Raw genomic sequence first — 20,739 nt, forward strand, 5'->3', positions numbered from 1 at the left:
CTGCTGGAGAAAGAGACCAGAATATAAAATGATAAGCTTGTTCCGCTCAGGTTGGAGTTCAGGTTACAGTAAGAGAATTATGTAGGTATTTCTAATGAATCATTGCCTGTAGGAAGCATGTGGCTCCAAGGAAAGAAAGACAACCTGAATTCTTCCATGGCTGGAGATCAGAGAGATGTATCTGTACAGTTTCAGGCTATGCAGTTTCTGCTTTGTAGCCACACATCAGTAAGTGACAGTGTAATTTCACTCTTATTCCATCCATTCTCCTGAAGGAGCGTTATGAGACTCCTTTGAGGGAAATCATTCAGACCACCTGACTGACAGCATGGAATATATCTCGCATGACTGCAGGGATGGGGAGGGGGAGTATTGGAAGTGTCTATTTGTGCTGTACCAGCCATCATGAGTGTGGCGTGTGCCTTATGGGCCTGCTATCTTTTCCTGCTTGTCATTTTTGTACATTCCGATGTAACTCTGATGAGCGAAAATTCCACAGTGGCTTTATTTCACCTCCTGGGCACTTGATAAACTGTGAATAACATCTCTCTCCCTGGCAACAGTCTGAGATTAAGCCGGTTTATTCACAACCTTGGTGCCATATTTGATCCCGAGATGAGCTTCTGACCACATATTCGTGACAACACTAAGACTGCTGATTTTTATCTCTGTAACATCACCAGACTTTGCTCAGGTCCAAGTTGATCGGCTGCTGAAATCCTCATCCATGTTGCTACCTATAAATTTGACTATTTTAATGCACCCCTGGGTTCTGCCCTTTGTAAACGTTAAATCAATACCCTGCTGCCTTTGTCTTTTGTCTGATCATCCCTGTGCTCTCTGACTTTTATTGGCTCCCAATCAAGTGAAAGTCTTCATTTTAAAATTTTCATCCTTGCATTCCGATCTCTTCATGGCCTCACACCTACCTACTCTCTGGCAGCCTCACAATCCTCGAAGAAATCCGCATCCCTCTGATTTTGGCCTCGTGTATCCCTGATTTTAATTGCTCCACCATTGGCGGATGTACCATCAGCTGTCTTGCTGTCTTTGATTTGATTTATTATTGTCACATGTACTAACATACAGTGAAAAGTATTATTTCTTGCGCGCTATACAGACAAAGCATACCGTTCAAGGAGAAGGAAAGGAGAGCGTGCAGAATGTAGTGTTACAGTCGTAGCTAGGGTGTAGAGAAAGATCAACTTAATGCGAGGTAGGTCCATTGAAAAGTCTGTTGGCAGCAGGGAAGAAGCTGTTCTTGAGTCGGTTGGTACGCGACCTCAGATTTTTATATTGTTTTTCTGATGTAAGGTGGAAGAAAGAATGTCTGGGGTGCATGGAGTCCTTAGTCATGCTGGTTGCTTTACAGAGGCAGTGGGAAGTGTGGATAGAATCAATGGATGCGAGGCTGGTTTGTGTGATGGGTTGGGCTTCATTCGCAACCCTTTGTAGTTCCTTGCAGTCTTGGGCAGAGTAGGAGCCCATACCAAGCTGTGATACAACCAGAAAGAATGCTTTCTATGGTGCATCTGTAAAAGTTGGTGGGAGTCGTAGCGGACATGCCAAATTTTGTTAGTCTTTTGAGAAAGACCAAAGTTCTGGAATTCTCTTCCTATACCTCTCTGCCTCTTTCCCTTGCTTATTCCTGTAAGACTCTCCTTAAAACCTACCTCTTTGACCCAATGTTTGAGTCATCTGACCAAATATCCCTTCAATGGCATGGTGTCATTTTATTTTGTAATCCTCTTGTGAAGCGGCTTGGAATTTTTCTGTTATGTTAACAACACTGTATAAATGTAGGTTAAAATAAAAGCAAAATACTGTGGATGCTGGAATCTGAAACAAAAACTGAAAATGTTGGAAAATCTCAGCAGGTCTGGCAGCATCTGTGGAGAGAGAATAAAGCCATTGTTTCGAGTCCGGGTGACCCTTCTCTGCTGAGATTTTCCAACATTTTATGTATATAAATATAGGCTGTCGTTAGTAAGATGCTGAAGCAATCCATAGAATCCCTACTGTGCAGAAGGAAGCCATTCAGCCCATCAAGCCTACACTGACTCTCCAAAAGGGCGTCTCACCCAGGTTTGCAGTGGTGCTCACCACTGCGCCACTGTGCTGCCTTAAATGGCACTCATTTTCATATTTTCAGTACACTTAAGATTTCCTAAGTGAGGCTAGAGTTTTGTGTTTATGTGTGAGCATGCATGACAGATCTCTGTCCAGTCTGGTAGAGATAGATTTGTAGCCAAAGAGTATCATAGGATTTGTACAGTGCAGAATGAGGCCAGTCGGCCCATCGAACCTGCACCGACACCAATCCCACCCAGGCCCTTTCCATTTAACCCCATGTATTTACCCTGCTAATCCCCCTGACACTAAGGGGCAATTTAGCATGGCCGATCAACCAAGCCTGTACATCTTTGGAGTGTGGGAGGAAACTGGAGCACCCGGAGGAAACCAATGCAGAGATGGGGAGAACGTGCTGACTCCACACAGTCAATGACCCAAGGCCGGAATTGAACCTGGGCCCCTGGCGCCGTGAAGAAGCAGTGCTAACCATTGTAGAAATAAGACACAGCTAATAAATGCTGCAACTCCCATCTGTCAGTGACAACAGGTGTATAATGGTGGTTTTCTTGTCTTGGATGCAGATATATACTAATTATGACAATTTTCTTTTCCTCTTCATTTCAAAATCCTTTGTAAATAATGGAGCTCGGCTCGAGGGAAGATTAATCTATCTAAAACCTGCTGAAAACAGCAAGATGTGTTAAAGTTACACTTCTGACTTGTTTTAGGAATATATTCTATCCGTGTTCCTTTCTTCTCAAAGTAGATAGAGGATTGGTTGTCAAATAGGAGGCAGAGAGTGGGGGTCAACGGGTGTTATTCGGATTGGCGGATGGTGACTAGTGGAGTGCCCCAGGGGTCGGTGCTGGGGCCTCAGCTTTTTACCATTTATATAGATGATCTGGAGGAGGGAACCGAGTGTAGGGTGTCGAAATTTGCGGATGACACCAAGATTGGGGGAACGGCAAATTGTGCGGAGGGTGTGGAGAGTCTGCAGAAGGATCTAGATAGGCTGGGCGAATGGGCCAGGAAATGGCAAATGGAATTTAATGTTGGCAAGTGTGAGGTGGTCCACTTTGGTAGGAAGAATGGTAGGAAGGACTATTACTTATGTGGCGAAAAACTGCAGCAGGCGACGGTGCAGAGGGACCTCGGGGTCCTTGTGCATGAGTCGCAAAAACCCAGCTTGCAGGTGCAGCAGGTGGTCAGGAAGGCAAATGGGATGCTGGCCTTCATAGCGAAGGGGATTGAATATAAAAGTAGGGAGGTCTTGCTGCAGCTGTATAGGGCATTGGTGAGGCCGCAGCTGGAGTACTGTGTGCAGTTTTGGGCGCCGCACCTGCGCAAAGATATTTTGGCCTTGGAGGGAGTGCAGAGGAGGTTTACTAGGCTGATACCGGAGTTGAGGGGGTTGAGCTATGAGGAGAGGCTGAATAAACTAGGCTTGTACTCGTTAGAGTTTAGAAGAATGAGGGGAGATCTCATTGAGACGTATAAGATGATGAATGGGATGGATAGGATGGAGGTGGAGAGACTCTTCCCGCTCAAAAAAGACACTAGGACTAGGGGGCACAGCCTCAAGATAAAGGGGGGGCGTTTTAGAACGGAGTTGAGGAGGAACTTCTTCACTCAAAGGGTGTTGAACCTCTGGAATTCTCTGCCCGTTGAAGTGGTGGAGGCTGCCTTGCTAAATATTTTCAAGAAGCGGGTTGATGGGTTTTTGATAAGAGAGGGGATTAAGGGTTATGGGGAGAGGGCCGGAAAGTGGAACTGAGCCACGACAGATCAACCATGATCTTATTGAATGGCGGGGCAGGCTCGAAGGGCCAGATGGCCCACTCCTGCTCCTATTTCTTATGTTCTTATGTTCTTAATCGATTCTCTAACGATCAGATATGTCTATTGACTAAAGAGGCAATATTGTCCGTTCATTTCCTAGCGGTGCAAAAGTTAGTGTGCTTTGTACAACATTACTTTCTTTTAACAAAACAAAACAGTATTTGGACCTTCACGTGCACAGGATGTGCACAGGCAGGAGTCTCGGTGTTTGTTTACATGCCAGGTTTTAACCTGGGGGTCATACTGATTTTCCTATTTTCCAAGTAAAATTAAGTAAGACTGAGTCGCCACAGGTTGAAGACAAGATTTCAAGAATGTTACTGCAAGTCAGTACAAGTGCAGAATCAGATTTACTTCAATATTTACCACGTACATTGTATTATTTGTCATTTGTGGTTCACTTTTTCAATTTCTAGGTGCTGTGTCATCAAAAATGTTCATTGAACGTGTTCTTAAGAATTCAGGAGAAGCTGAGAATTGGCAGTAGTTTAGAATACATTTTACTTTATAGTTCAAAGTAAATCCTTTATCTTCATAACTAGAATCATAGAATCCTTACAGTGCAGAAGGAAGACCATTGGCCCATTGAGTCTGCACTAAGTGTCTGATGGAAACACTATCCCTGTAACCCCACATATTTACCTGGTTAACCCCCTAACCTACACATTTTGGAATCCTAAGGGGCAGTTTAGCATGGCCAATCCACCTAACTGACACATCTTTGAAGTGTGGGAGGAAAGCAGAGCACCGGCAGGGAACCCATGCAGACACGGGGAGAACGTGCAAGCTCCACATGGTCAGTCACCCACATCCGGAATTGAATCCGGGCCCCTGGTGCTGTGAGGCAGCAGTGCTGACCACTGTGCCACCCTAGTTCAAATCATTTTTGTACATTTAAAAAATGTTTTAGTTTTAGAATGTTTTATTTCCTAATGTTTATATTTTAATTTCATATATTAAAATTGCTTATTATTAAGATATATCTTGGCTAAAAAGAGTAATGGTATAGTACAGCATATATCAGAAATAACTGCAGATTCTAGTTTATTAGAACTTGGGAATGCACTTACCAAATCCTTGATGGAAAAGTAGCCTATCTAGTACATCTTAAGTGCAATTTAATTACAAATTAATATCACTTTTCCAGTATTGCATGGACTTGCAGTAAATAAAGTTCTGACTGAAAGTTAGTGTTTTATTAATCCCACTGCATTTTGAGAAGCCAACAAAGTGTCCAGAAATTGTGTATTAAATGAAACAGTAGTGGTTCCAGTTAACGGCACAATATTGCCTGAGGTGCTTCACACTGTGTAACAGGAGCATCAAACTAATAATTCAAAATGAAAATCAAGTGTGAACCTTATTACAGACTGGACTCTAAATGTCTCCTTAATTACACCATTAATTAGTTCTGTTTGTTTTGAATGGCTGTTTGTTTCCAGGACTCTGTAAGCAGCCGTGTGGAGATTGAGCCAGGTGAAGAGGTCCTTGTACAACTGCGTGCAGAACGGGAGCATCACTTGCGAATGGAAGAGATAGAACAACGGCTGAAATGTCTAGAAACAGCCTTCAGCGAGTCTTCAGTGAGTAAAGATCTCCATAGAAAACATTTTGGTAACTGAAAATGCTTTCAGGGAATGGCAGAAGCGGAGTGGATGAGTTGAAGATGAAACCCTTGATTTTATTTCTTATTGGATCAAATTATTGATTTTCCGTTATGTTTTCAATTACTCATTGCTTGATCACTGCTACACCACCTTGGTATCTGCAGATAACTCAAATTAGAACACATTTTGCAATGGGTCAGTGCCACATTTTGTAGCTTATCAATGATTCTTTTCATCTTCTGAAGGTTCCATCCCTCTGAAACCACTCTGCGGCCGGAATTTTACCGCCATGCCTTCCCCCCACCCTGGAATTGAGGTGGGCATGGCTTGCAGAGCGAAACACTCTGTTGGCTTTGGGCAGGATTTTACGAGCCTTGCCCAAGCAAAGCCGTAAAATACCGGCCCCGATCTCCGAAAAGGTCACGTAATCCAAATGATGCCTGTTTTCGCTCGCTTAGTGTACTTTTGTTGTATGCACCATAGTGTCTTTACTAACTTTCCAGTAAGCTTGTGGCTGGGGATGGATCCATTATAGCCAATGAAAGAACTTAAGTCTTTTTAAGATGAAGCTCCGTTCAGAAGAACAACCTTTAGTCTGCCATGAGTTTTTAATGCTGAGGTTTTAAATGGAATGAATGAGAACTTCAGTGCCATGTTTGACTGCTAGCTTTTCTCCATTCCCTTTTAGTAAAATTATACCTAATTCAATGTGCATGGCTATGCAAGCTGGCCACAAAATACAATACCTTATGCATTATTTTATGAAAATGTTCAAATGGCTTAATGGGTTGGTGATAGGTAGAAATGTTGGTATTTTTCACTAAACTAGGGAAGGTTTGTATCTCTCTGAAAACCTCAGAACCTGGTAAGTTACATGTTACAAAATATCATCGTAAAATAACTCCATAAAACTGACACCAGGCACTTTGCTTGAAATTATTATTATTGCTTGAAAATTAATAGAAATGATTTCTAAACAATATGTTTTTGTTCATAATCCTAAAGGTACTGTTGAATTGTAATGAAGAACTTGAATTCTTCATGCTTTAAGGAGATATAAATTCTTCCAGATGATGTAGCGTTTTGAAAAGTGCAATGTACATTTGAATCACATGAAGCTACCAAATGCATTTGTACCAGCAGATGGAGTCTGCTTGAGTCTGCAGAAGCAGTTTTAATAAAAGGAAGCCATTAGGCTCATTTTAATTCTGCATGTCTCTGGCTGCATTCCATCCCAAGAAATTCACAGATAATTGCATGGGGAAGTTATGGTGTATTGGTAATTTAATTATGATGTGGAGATGCCGGTGTTGGATTGGGATGGGCACAGTAAGAAGTCGTATAATACCAGGTTAAAGTCCAACAAGTTTATTTGGTAGCACAAGCTTTCAGAGCCCTGCTCCTTCATCAGGTGAGTGATGTTCAACCTGGTGTTGTGAGACTCGTTACGGTAATTTAGTTGCATTAGTAAGCCAAAGGCCAAAGTTAGTGTTCTAGGGCATGAGTTCAAATCCCACCAGCACAGCAGGTGGAATTTAAATTCCATTAATAAATCTGGAATATAAAGCAAGGAGGCGATTCTCCCAACAAAATTTAGTATCAGATTCGTGTAAAAACTAGAGTAGGTCACGCTGGTTTTATCAGAGGGAGTTTCAAAAACAATCTCCCTCACTCTGTGCACTGCAGAGTGCACAAACGTACATCAGTCCTAAAATCAGGGGACTGGCCCTATTCCCACTGGAGAGGCCGGCAGCATAGTGCTGAGGGGGCCATTGTGCATGTGCCGATTTGCCAGCACCAAGCTCACGTGTGCAGTGGCCCTGCACTGTCAGCCTTCCGATGGTGGCCAGCCCCGTGAATCCACAAAACTGGCCCTCTGAACCTCCCCTTGGCTGGAACCTGGACATTTCTGAGCCGGTCTCGATCCTCCCCCCCCCACCCTCAGCCCGCCTCGATGTACCACCCTCCCCCATCAGCCCGGATTTCCTATTCTCCCCCATCGATCTTCTCCCCCCCCACCACTGGCAGCCCTGAACCACCCCCCCGCGGACTGCCGCCTTCCCCCCAATCTCCCCACCCTGAAATGCGGCCCCAATCACTGGCCTCTCTCCCTCTATCACTCAGCCCAAATATAGAGTGGCAGCAGGACCCTCCACTCCCACTGATTGTCGCCCCATTAGGCCTGACTCTCATTCCTCTCTTGGTGCTGCACTATGCCAGCTGGGTAGTGCTAAGGTGCCCCCTTGGGTATTGGCATTTTGCCACTTGGGCATTGCCGGGGGCCAGGCTGGCGCAGCCTCGCTGGACCCCAGTCTGAATGTGAATTGTGATGAACCTTTGGAGGCAGCCAAAATGGAGGAAGTTATCTTAGGGCAGTCAGAGGGAGGGTGTTTTAGCCGTTTCACAAGCTTAAAGTGTCGCTCCTTTAATACATTGTTCAGTTCTTGACACAGGCTGTGTATCAATCCAGAGGGATTGCAAAGTCAAAGTCCTGTACTTCTGCTGGATGCTAATTTGTCATTGCATGAATCCACAGCTTTTTGTCTTGGGGTGTAATTTAATTTTATTCCCCTGCTATTTTTGCCCAAGATGTTATATCTTCGGTGGTTTGGGACAGCTATTTATTTCAGTGTGGTAAAACATCCCATAATGTTCCCATGTGTCACCATTGCCATGCTCCACAAAACAGAGCGAGGTATCTGATTCAAACACATTTCCAGACTCACTCAAAATTTACTTTCCTTCATTACTTTTTCAAATCCATAGAAATTCAATTTTCATCATAGATTCATAAGATGCAATTCAAATTGGATTCATAGAATCCTTACAGTGCAGTAGGAGGCCATTTGGCCCATCATTCTGTACTGACCACAATCCCACCCAGGCCCTATTCCCGTCACCCCGCACATTTACCCTGCCAATCCCCCGACACTCGGGGCAATTTAGCATGGCCAATCCACCTCACCCGCACATCTTTGGACCGTGGGACGAAACCTGAGCACCTGGAGGAAACCAGAGCACTTGGAGGAAACCCACGCAGACACAGAGAGAATGTGCAAACACCGCACAGACGGTAATCCAAGCTAGGAATCGAATCCGGCTCCTTGGCACTGTGAGGCTGCAGTGCTAACCACTGTGCCAAGTAAGGGAATATTTCAGTCAAAGCACAATTAAACACTTAGCGATTAATGGAAGAAAAAGATAGCAGATGCTGAAGTTTGTAAATAAAAACAGAAGTGCTAGAAAAACTCAGCCGGCCTGGCAGCATCTGTGAAGCGAGAAACTGAGTTAACATTTTGAGCCCAGTGTGACTCTTTGCAGAAGAATGATATTGGATTTGAAACATTCGCTCTCTTCCTATATCCACCGAAGAATTGGTGTCCGATGGTGAATTATATCGATCCTACAGTGAAGGATTTGATTTGATTTATTATTGTCACATATATTAGGATACAGTGCGTGCTATACAGACAAAGCATACTGTTCATAGAGTACACAGCGCAGTTTATAATTTTGTGGAGAAATGATTCGAAGTTTAAAAATAAGTATGACCACAAATGACAAAATCATATCACTAACTTTTTTGGATCTGGGTATGGTTAAATCAGGCACAAATTCAATTCTGTTAGATTGGGACCATTCCTCGGAGCAGGTACTTCAACTAATACATCACAGCCCTTTTTATGAGGGCAGCAGTATTATGATCACGAACATTGTGCGCTTGTAAAGATTTTTATGTCACAGGTACAACTATCTGAAACTTTGATCTCGCAAAATGCTTTGATGTATTAACTCCCGGATACAAAGACTGCCCTGGATCTCCACACATCATGTCCCATCTCCTGCTGACAGCTCGCTGTAACTGTTGATTAACAAGGCAGAGACATTAATTGGGCCGTCAGTAGATGCAAATTGAAGTAACCTTAAACAGAGTCCATTTCTCATAGCGCCTTGTTCAAGTCCGAATTGGATCAGTTTGCATCTGGCCGTATCTTTTATTTGAACTGGGTTATCTGCTCACAGTGCAACGCGATGCCAGTGAGTACAGATATAACAGTGTAACTCATTGGCAGTCAATTCCCCACCAAAAGATTCCTTTTGTGGTGCCAGATGGCTGGCTGGAGCTATCATTACAAGGATCAGTGGGCCCTTTCGGGAATTTTTTTTTTAAGGTGGTGGATTCATCAGGAATTGCTGACTCTGCAGACTCCAGCAAACCTCTGAATGGTTGACAGTTGAGGACATTAGGCGAATGTGAGTCTTACAAAAAAAAATCCAGGGCCTCCCAGCTGTGAGTTTCCTGCCAACGGGAGGATGTGCGTTGTTTGCTTAAAGTTAAACTTTATTTTATCAGTCACAAGTACGCTTACATTAACACTGCAATGGAAGTCACTGTCAAAATCCCCTGATCGTCACACTCCGGCACAGAGGCTCCACTTTCTTTCCAGTAATGGGTCACACACTTACTGCCAACCATTGGTGTGTATAGGAAGGATTTGGATGTTGATGCTTCACCTGTAATGTATCTCTCTTGGCCTGAGCTGCAGTTCAAACCCAGAGCTCTGACTTAGAGGGAGATAGCATCCCGACAAAGCAGAAGGAGGCCATTCAGCCCATTGAACTTGCCCCAACAACAACCCCACCCAGGCTCTATCCCCACAACCCCATTTATCCTGCTCCACCGCTGACACTGAGGGGTAATTTGACACGGTAGGTCATTCTAATCAGCATATCTTTGGATATATTAAATGAATCCAAGTCAAATGGCGTAGTACATCATAAAGCATGGGTCTTTTCCTTAGTCAGTGTCAAATACTGAGCATGCTGGAACCTGAAACAAAAACAGAAAATGCTGGATGCAGGTCTGACAGCATCTGTGGAAAGAGAATAGGGCCAACGTTTCGAGTCTGGATGAACCTTCATCAGAGCCCCGCAGTTTGTCCTGCCCAAGTGCATTACCTCACGCTTATCCAGATTGAATTCCATTTGCCACAGAGCAGCCCAGCAGATCCTACATGGAATGGCACATCTCCCAAACAGTGAAGGCAAAAATCATCCCCACTGAGACAGGAAGAAGACTAATTTAGAGATTGAAAAGCTCAAAGAATGTAAATAAGACAGCAGGAAAGTTATTATGCAAGCCAACATGGACTGGACTAGCCTCGTTCATAGAACCATAGAACCTTACAGTGCAGAAAGAGGCCATTTGGTCCATCGAGTCTGCACTGACACCAATCTCACCCAGGCCCTATCCCTGTAACCCCACATATTTGCCCCACTAATCCCTCTAACCTATGCATTCAGAGACAGTAAGGGGCAATTTAGCATGACCAACCAACCTTACCTGCACATCTTTGGACTGTGGAAGGAAACCAGAGCACCCGGAGGAAACCCACGCAGACATGGGGAGAATGTGCAGACTTCTCACAGGCAGTGACCCAAGTTAGGAAGTGAACCCAGGTCCCAGGCACTCTGAGGCAGCAGTATTAACCACTGTGCCACTGTACTGCCCTAAAGATCTTAATTTTATTACACTAAAGTGAATTACAGACCCTTTTAACAAATAACATTTTGTTAATGGGTAAAAGTGGGTTCCGTGAATTTGTCATAAATTTCCAGAAATTCCGGGGAGCTTTGCCATTTGTGATGTCTAAGCCAAGAAGCTGGACATCTGAATTGAAGTCCTTGATTCTCCATGCCGGAATAGTTGATGTGCAACATTCTGGCGTAACTTCCCTGATAGAACATTTATAGAATCATAGAATCCCTACAGAACAGAAGGAGGCCATGTGGCCTGTTGAGTCTGTACCGACCATAATCTCACCCAGCCCCATTCTCGTAACCCTGTACATTTACTCTGCTAATCCCTTTGCCATTTGGGTCAATTTAGCATGGCCAATCAACCTAACCCGCACATCTTTGGACTGTGGGAGGAAACCGGAGCACCCGGAGGAAACACGGTGGCACAGTGGGTTAGCATTGCTGCCTCGCTGTGCCAGGGACCTGGGTTCGATTCCAGCCTCGGGTCACTGCCTGTGTGGAGTTGGCACATTCTCCCCCGTGTCTGTGCAGATTCCCCTCAAGTGCTCCGATTTCCTCCCACAGTCCAAAGATGTGTGGGAGGATTGATTGACCATACTAATTTGACCCTAGTGTCAGGGGGGTTAGCGGAGTAAAAATGTGGGGTTACGGGGCTAGGACGTGGGTGGGATTGTGGTTGGTGCAGACTTGATGGGCCAAATGGCCTCCTTCTGCGCTGTAGAGATTGTATGATTCTATGAAACCCATGCAGGCACAGGGAGAAAGTGCAAAACGCTCCACAGACAGTGACCCGAGGTCTGAATTGAGCCTGGATCCCTAAGCGGTGTGAGGCAGCCGTGCTCACCACTGTGCCACCGTGTCTTTTGATCTGTATAGTAGCTTCTCAAATTCCATTTTGTGCAGCAGGGACCATTATTGCAGAGCAGAAATTTCTTTGTTTTAAAGTTTCACCACCATCAGAGAAAGAAAAAGAGAATTGAAAACACAAAACTAGGAAATAAAAGAATTCTCGGCAGGAATTAAGCAGCAAGTGTTACTCTGTCAATCACAATTTGAATGACCTGTGTCTTTTTTAAAAAAAGCTGATGAGAGGTAATATATGCATTAAAAATAGATCAAATACTAGCTGTCTAATTAAGTCCCAAAAATGGAATATAAAGACAACCATTAATAGCGTGGATTTCTTTTTGTGAAAGTTTTGTATTGGCTCCTATTTTGCTTTTGGTTTATTTGGCCATGAATTTTCGGATCCCCTTGAGATGATGTTTCATTTGCTTCCCTTGGTGCCCCGCAGTTACATATTGCTCACTATGATCAAAGCAAGGGCAATTCTTCCTGCATTCCTTTCAACTCGGAACCCCTGGAGACCATTCAGTGCTCCCTCATTTGGTCTACTTCAGCGATGGTACAATTAGAAACTATATTCAGGTTTTAATCGCACGGTTACTAAGGGCTAGGTGAAGGAATCTGATGGACAAAAGGTGACAAATTTGTTGTTTCATTCTCAGCGAACGCTGTGACTTTAGTTCGGTGATTGTGACGGGATAGTCAAAGCATTGAATTCCTGAATTTTGCTCTGTCATTGTTCAAATTGCTTCCATTAACACATTTGAACAAAGAGACCCGATTAAATATACATTCTCCCTTCTTTTACACCCATCTTTTCAATGCAATTTAGTAAACCAGTGGGCTTTTTTTAAAATTGTTAAAGCTCAGCAGTATTTAGCAATATTGGCAGTCCCAACTTTCTCACAGCTCTGGAAGTATCATCTTGCAGGATTTTATACCTTTCCTTACTAAAGCAAACCGTTTTGGAGATGCTGGAATTGTTTCACAGGATTTACAACAACAGAACAGTAGTTAAGAACCACTGCACAGGATGTATTGCGGACGGGTATTATATTCTTGTGACCATTATTTTTCTTTACGGACTGGATTCAGGCACTATCGATTTCCCTCACAGGCACCAAAGTAAACTGAAAACCATTTCGAAAGCAAATTTTGATTCTGAAGAATGATCCCAAAGCAAGTGTTTAGTGTTGTGCTGCACTTACAGCGAACACTGAAAGTAATATACACCTGGTGAAAAAGGCAGCGTGTGTGTGTGTGTTGTATGTGCATGTGTGTTGTGTTGTGTGGGCATATGTTTGCACTGTGTGTGTGTGTGTTGCATGTGTGCTTGTGTGCTATCTGTGAGTGCATTGTGTATGTGTGTGTGCACATTGTGTGTATGTGTTTAATATTGTACTGTACTTGCAGTATCATTTCTGCTAACACTGTGAAAGCAATATACATCTGGTGAAAAATGCAGCATGTATGTGTGGGGTCTGTGTGTGTGTGTGTGTGTGTGTGTGTGTATGTGTGTGTGCCTGTGTGTATGTATGTGTGGTGTGTGTGTGTGTATGTGTGTGTGCCTGTGTGTATGTATGTGTGGTGTGTGTGTGTGTGTATGTATGTGTGGTGTGTGTGTATGTGTGTGCGCACGTGTGTGTGTGTGTATGTGTGTGCGCACGTGTGTGTGTGTGTATGTGTGTGCGCACGTGTGTGTGTATGTGTGTGCGCACGTGTGTGTGTATGTGTGTGCGCACGTGTGTGTGTGTGTATGTGTGTGCGCACGTGTGTGTGTGTATGTGTGTGCGCACGTGTGTGTGTGTATGTGTGTGCGCACGTGTGTGTGTGTGTATGTGTGTGCGCACGTGTGTGTGTGTGTATGTGTGTGCGCACGTGTGTGTGTGTATGTGTGCGCGCACGTGTGTGTGTGTGTATGTGTGTGCGCATGTGTGTGTGTGTATGTATGTGTGGTGTAAGTGTGTGTGTATGTATGTGTGGTGTAAGTGTATGCGCACGTGTGTGTGGTGTGTGTGTGTGCGCACGTGTGTGTGTGTGTATGTGTGTGCGCACGTGTGTGTGTGTGTATGTGTGCGCACGTGTGTGTGTGTGTGTATGTATGTGTGGTGTGAGTGTGTGTGTATGTATGTGTGGTGTGTGTGTGTGTATGTGTGCGCACGTGTGTGAGTGTGTGTGTATGTATGTGTGGTGTGAGTGTGTGCGTGTGAATATTTTTCATTTTGATGAACACAAAACGTGATTAAAAATAAGAAGTTGTGATTTTTCTCAGAAAATAGCTGCCTAGGAAATGAAGGGATTTAGAGAAGTTCTGATATTGGGACCCCTGGGACTCCGACTTTTTTGTGTCTCGTGGAATAATTGAGATGTAAAGTAGAGTCTGATATAAAGCAGATTAAAGCTGGTATTTTCCTTTTCTGACAGCTGCCTTATCATCAAAGTGTTCCCCGCTGGTACTTTCTATAAATATGCCCACAATGTTTTCCTTTCAGATATGCAGGTGCATTGCATTCTTTGCCATCTTCCCCCATTGGAGATACTGCAGGCATTCATTTGACTGCAAGTGCTGTGATGCAGGTTAGATACAGGAGCCATGATTCTCCCCATCAAATCCCAAGTGTTGAATTTGTGTGAAAACTGGAGTAAACTGCGCTGGATTTTTCAGCGGGATTTTCAAAATCAATCTCCCACACTCTGTGCACTGCAGAGCGCACGAGCAGTAATCACTGCCCCTTCATCTGGTGACTCACCTGATGAAGGAGCTGTGCTCCAAAAGCTCATGATTCCAAATAAACCTGTTGGACTTTAACCTGACGTTGTAAGACTTCGTACTGTGCGCACCCTAGTCCAACGCTGGCATCTCCATATCACTTAAGTACAAAGAGACAAGTCCCACCAGGAGTTCTCGCATCTACAACAACAGAAGTGGCAGTTGTACGATGTCTGATGAGAATTTGAGTTAACTGGTATTGCTCAGCTTGGGGTACCCGTGAACCCAGGGGTCGGTTTGGGTCCATTTTTATTCTCAGTCTATACGGATAGTCTGGTCTTGGCAAAGAAACATCTCAAACTTTTAAAATTCAATAGTAGGCGATTGGTGAACAAAGGATTGTGGCTTTAGGAAGATGTAAATGGATTAATATGTGAAATAGTAAATTGTATGACATAAATAAGGATTGGAAGTATATGCTCAATGGAAAAACACGGAGGGGTGTAGATTACTGACCCCTAGAGATCAAGGATACAATTGCATTTTACATGGGAGTGCAGGCAAAAAAATGCCAACACTATTTTGGGTTTTATAAATAGGGCCATAGTGTGCAAGAATAAATAAATAATTTGGACAGGGCACTAGTTAGGCTACTTGTATAGCAGGACACTAGAATTACCTTTGGATTGCTCGAGTGAAGATACAGTACAGACATGATGGTTTAAATGTTTTGTGCTTTAAACTTCTATGATGTGTACTGAAAAAGATCCTTGTTGTAATATGCCTTTGAAGGATTGCAGCATGGCATCACTAGGAGGGAAGTGTGTCATGCGATCCGGTTTTAGTTTCACTTTTGCTTTTAAGCAGAACACGTACATACAGCTCAGCAGCTCTGATGTCCTCAAGCTTTCTAACAACATATAAATGTTCAGGTGTGCCTAGATTAATCAATGAACCCACAAAGTGTTCACCCAATCCCTTATGAGTGACTGCCTTTTGATCACTATAACACACGTGACAATTTTCAAGGCAACCACTGCAATTGTCCTCATTTCATTTAATCCAATCCTTTGATTTAAACTCCTCATTCACCATTGTTTTTGGTAGCTTTTGATTTTTCTTTACGCCTCTTTGGTCAAAGCTTCACAAATACTAATTACTGCAAAAGGGTTGATGTTTCAGTAAATGTAATCTCTGTCTTTGATCATTTTCACTTTCGTATTCTTTGGCACTGGATCTGCATTGTTTCACATTTCCACAATATTTTATATTTCCACATTAAAGATCTTCACCATTCCTAAATACCTAGCCGTATATGCGTCAATCCTCTTAGGAACGCTCCCTAAGTTTGAACAATGCTTTATCAGCTTGACATCGTGTCACTATTTTTCAAGTGCATTTCGATCCTTAGGCTGACATTACCAGCATCCAAGGCTCCAGAACTAGGGGTCACAGTCTAACAATAAGGAGTAAGCCATTCAGCACTGAAGAACTTCTTCACTCAGAGAGTTGTGAACCCGTGGAATTCTCTACCACAGAAAGCTGTTGGGGCTAGTTTGTCAGATATATTCAAGAGGGAGCTGGACGTGGCCTTTGCGGCTAAAGAGATCAAGGGGTGTGGACAGAAAGCGGGAGTGGGATATTGGAAGTCCATGATCAGCCTTGATCATATTGAATGGTGGTGCAGGCTCGAGGGGCTGAATGGTCTGCTCCTGCATCTATTTTCCATGTTTCTATGTCTCTAAGTATTCCACAGCTGATTGAAGGAATGACCTTTAATACTGACTACACTCATTGGATGGGATTTTCCGTCTGTGCTGGCCCCAAGACTGGAAAATCGAGGTCAGTGAACCTCTGCATGGTCCGCTCCCACCCTCCTCGTGGGCTGGACAGGAAAATTCTGCCCATCATCTTTTGTGGTTTCATTTTAATTTTGTTTGTACCTTTACAATAACTGAACTGACCTCACAATTTCAAAGATTCCAACAACGTCCATATTCTGAGCTCTCTCCCTTTCTTGATCAAATTGTCTTCACTTTATGCTTGTGCTGTGAATTGTTACATTCCACTCTGATCTGTTTCATCATTTTCTCTTTTAACAATTGCTAGGTTGAAGCTCTAACAAAATGGTAGATCTGAGGTTAGGTTACGAAAGGGATCCTCTTAACTGGGTAACCCTTTTGGTCATCGTGCGTGACCTTCTTTTGTAAAGCCTAGTTCATTCCTGACTACATTTTAATGCCTTTGATCAGAGTTTCAAGGGTTGGGTGGGGTATGCAAAGAATTTAACTTAGTAAATATATCGCTATTTTAAGAGGTCAGATTGAAAATTATTCAAAGAATGCATCATGTCATATGTTAACCAAATTTACGTGGAAAGGAACTTAGACAGTTTAGTGGAAACTTTGTAAGGAATAAAGCTGGAGATGCACCCTCTGCTTATTCACATAAAGTCCAATCTGAAAACCATCTCCTTAACTTCACACTGGAAAGATAAAAAATGATAATGAACCCACTTGATGGAAATATTTATGTTTGATTTGATTTGATTTATTATTGTCGCATGTATTAGTATGCAGTGAAAAGTATTGTTTCTTACGCGCCATACAGACAAAGCATACTGTTCATAGAGAAGGAAACGAGAGAGCTGTGGAATGTAGTGTTACAGCCATAGCTAGGGTGTAGAGAAAGATCAACTTAATGCGAGGTAAGTCCATTCAAAAGTCTGACAACAGCAGGGAAGAAGCTGTTCCTGAGTCATTTGGCAAATGATCTCAGACTTTTGTATCTTTTTTCCCAATGGAAGAAGGTGGAAGACAGTATGTCTGGGGTGCGTGAGGTCCTTGATTATACTGGCTGCTTTTCTGAGGCAGTGGGAACTGTAGACAGTGTCAATGGATGGGAGTCTGGTTTGCATTATGCACTGGGCTACATTCACTACCTTTTAAGTTTAAGTTTGAGTTTCAATTTTTAAGTTTATTTATTAGTGTCACACGTAGGCTTACATTAACACTGCAATGAAGTCACTGTGGAAATTCTCTTGCTACCATACTCTGGTGCCTGTTTGGGTCCACTGAAGGAGAATTTAGCATGGCAATTCACCTACTCAGCACATTTTTTGGACTATGGGAGGAAATCGGAGCACCCGGAGGAAACCCACACAGACACAGGGAGAACACGCAAACTCCACACAGACAGTAACCCAGGCTAGGAATTGAACCCAGGTCCCGGGCGCTGTGAGACAGCAGTGCTAACCACCGTGCCGCCCCAAACTTTTGTAGTTTCTTGTGGTCTTGGGCAGAGCAGGAGCCATACCAAGCTGAGATACAACTGGAAAGGATGTTTTCTATGGTGCATCTGTAAAAGTTGGTGAGAGCCGTCGCGGACGTGCCAAATTTCCTTGGTCTTCTGAGAAAGTAGAGGCGTAGATGAATTAGAGATAAATATCATGCTTCATTTGAATATGCCAAGCACTTTGACAGTTACATGGGCATGTTTTCTTAGATTTCTACTTGTGTTTATTTTCCTTTGGCACAAATTGAACTCCTAATCTGCTACTTTTTCGTAAAGCAGAAGATTGGGAGACTCTTTGACGTTATTATACAATGGAGTGTATCGTTATCAAGGTGTTAATGCAGTATCACTTGCTATAAATGTAACATGTGGAGGCTGTGCAAATCTAATATTTGAATGTGTTGCAAATACCGTTGGAGAGAGAAACAGAGGAACTTTTCATCAAGTTATCGACTAGAAACATTAACTCTGTTTAATTCTCTGCAGATGTTACTATCAGGAGTTTGTGGATTAATATGAGGTTTTCAGAGCCATTACTCTGGCATTAAATTGGGCTTAATTTCTCAAATGAATTGCACGCAGACATCATTCTTGTTCTTTACTAGACAGGATCCCTCTGTTGTTTTTTTTTGTTGTAGGACTGATGGTTCACATTACAGAATTTTCTAGGCCACCCACTCGAAACTATGCTACTTAGCCTCGATCAGAAAAGGTGCCAATGCTATCCTGATGTAGGAATAAAACGAGATGAATGCAGATGTGACTGCTTTTCTTTGGATCAGCGCTTGTTGTCTGACAAAATAACCCTACTCATTTTTAAAACATGAACTTAAATAGGGTTTGCAGCCAGAAACTGCAGCGGTGGCCCACCTCCCCTGCCTCTTCCCTGTAACACTGCTCATTTATCTTGGTTAATCCACCTAACCTGCACATCCGTGGACACCAAGGGGAAACTTAGCATGGCTTGTCCTCCTAACCCGGGACTTCACTGAAGCTCAGTCAATAGAAGATGTCATGTGAAGATCCCTTGCCTGCCCATGCCAGATCATTGCACTTTTACCATCAAGGCCAAATTCCAGGAATTCATCTCCCTGGCCAACTGTTCCCAAGGTCTCCTGGCCCCTTCTGTCTTGCTTTGAATGAGAATCTGAGAATCAGAGAACCTTGGAGCGCACCTCTGCCCTCCACGACATGTTGCTTCATTTGGAGTCATGCTCCTTCATTCGAAGAATTTCTGATACTGTTCTATGGGTTGCTGTAGCCTGAGTGTACCTTCTCCCCCCTCCACCCACTTTAAGAGGGCCAGGATGTCTTTAAAAATTGCAGGCTAGCTGTACGTCATGCAGCTAGGCCCTGCTGAGCAAGCAGTTGTTCCCCAAGAACAGAAAGTTAGATTTTATCATCCCCTTTAATGCACTAAAACTAAACAATGGCAAGGGACTTTACCGGAGTATTATAAAGCAAAATATGACACTGAGCCTCATAAAGCGATATTAGATCAGGTGACCAAAAATTGGTCAAAGAGGTTGGTTTGAAGGAGCCTCTTTCCTTTTAAGGATGAAAGAGGCAAGAGGTTGAGGGAGGTTGTTCCAAGGGCTCAGTATCCAAAGAACCACCAATTATGGAATGATTAAAATTAGGGATGCTCAAGAGGCTGGAATTAGAGGAACCCAGAAATCTCGGAGAATGGGGGGCTTGTGGAGATTCCAGGGATATGGATGGTGTTGTAGGAAATTCTCCTCGGTGGCCTGATTAATTTAAAGACTAAATCTTTTCATTAAACATTTCATTTGACGAAAGCTAAACAAAAGGTTCAGTTCAGTACAATGAAATTAAACTAGTTTTATTAACACATTGAAATGTTAGAATCAAAAACATTACAAAATTAACAATATTCTGACAAACTTACAATTAAGACAAATTTCTTTCGGCCGAAAGGGAAACCCCTGATTTCAACCTACACAACAAGTGAGTTATGAGGCATTCTCAAAAGGTCTCCAATTTTGTGCCAAAAAGCAGAATGGTTGTACTTTTTGTTATCAGATTATAAAGCCCAGCACTTAATTAAAAGCAATTTCATTCATTTACTGATCTGCCAACCTAACAATGGCCTGTCCTTCAATCAATTGTAGTTTGACACATTCAAATATTGATCTGTCATTTGTCCGTACGTTTTACAGAGGTTGTCTCCCAAAATTGGCTACTTACAGCATTTCTCTAACCAACTTAAATCAGCCCTAATACCAAATAATTGGTATCATCTCCCAGCCTGGCTAATTTACTTCGTTGCATAATTTGTGCTTGACTTGTGCTGATCTCTTTCATGAATACATCTTTCATTTTACTGGCATGTTACACATTTGTTTCTTAGAGACATTATTAGGATGTTACTTAAATATGTTGTATTATTCTCAAACCACATATTAAAACATCAGCCACTAATTATCTTATGTTGGGTATTTAGAATTAATCAGAATTCTCAACTACAGATGGGCAATGTCACAGAGGAATTAAAAACAAAATGCATCCCTTTCGAATATAGAATGCGCCACAACTTAACTTGACTGGGCCCAGAGTATCCACACAGCAAGATCCCGTTTACTCGCTAACAGCCCGAATCAAAATCTAACCCTACATCTGAACATTAAATTGTTTCTCAAATGCTACGACAACGTCTTAGAATATATAGGGTCGGCACAGTGGTTAGCAGGGACCTGAATTCAGTTCCGGCCTCGGGTCATTGTGTGTGGAGTTTGCACATTCTCCCCGTGTAGGTTTCCTCCGGGTGCTTTGATTTCCTCCCACAGTCCAAAGATGTGTGGGTTACGT

General features: G+C 43.1%; 1 protein-coding gene across 2 annotated transcripts in view; it reads left to right on the top strand.

Moving 5' to 3' along the window:
* fsip1 (fibrous sheath interacting protein 1) overlaps window positions 1-20,739 on the top strand; it is a 295,310-nt gene that overhangs the window by 170,237 nt on the left and 104,334 nt on the right. For both annotated transcript variants that reach the window (XM_080202068.1, XM_080202069.1), the window contains one exon: window positions 5,355-5,495. In XM_080202068.1, coding sequence (XP_080058194.1) covers window positions 5,355-5,495 — 141 coding nt within the window. The remainder of the gene's footprint in view (window positions 1-5,354; window positions 5,496-20,739) is intronic.

The sequence above is a fragment of the Carcharhinus amblyrhynchos genome, chromosome 14 (genome assembly GCF_965287045.1).
Source record: "Carcharhinus amblyrhynchos chromosome 14, sCarAmb.v2.hapA, whole genome shotgun sequence".
Classification (NCBI taxonomy): Eukaryota; Metazoa; Chordata; class Chondrichthyes; order Carcharhiniformes; family Carcharhinidae; genus Carcharhinus; species Carcharhinus amblyrhynchos.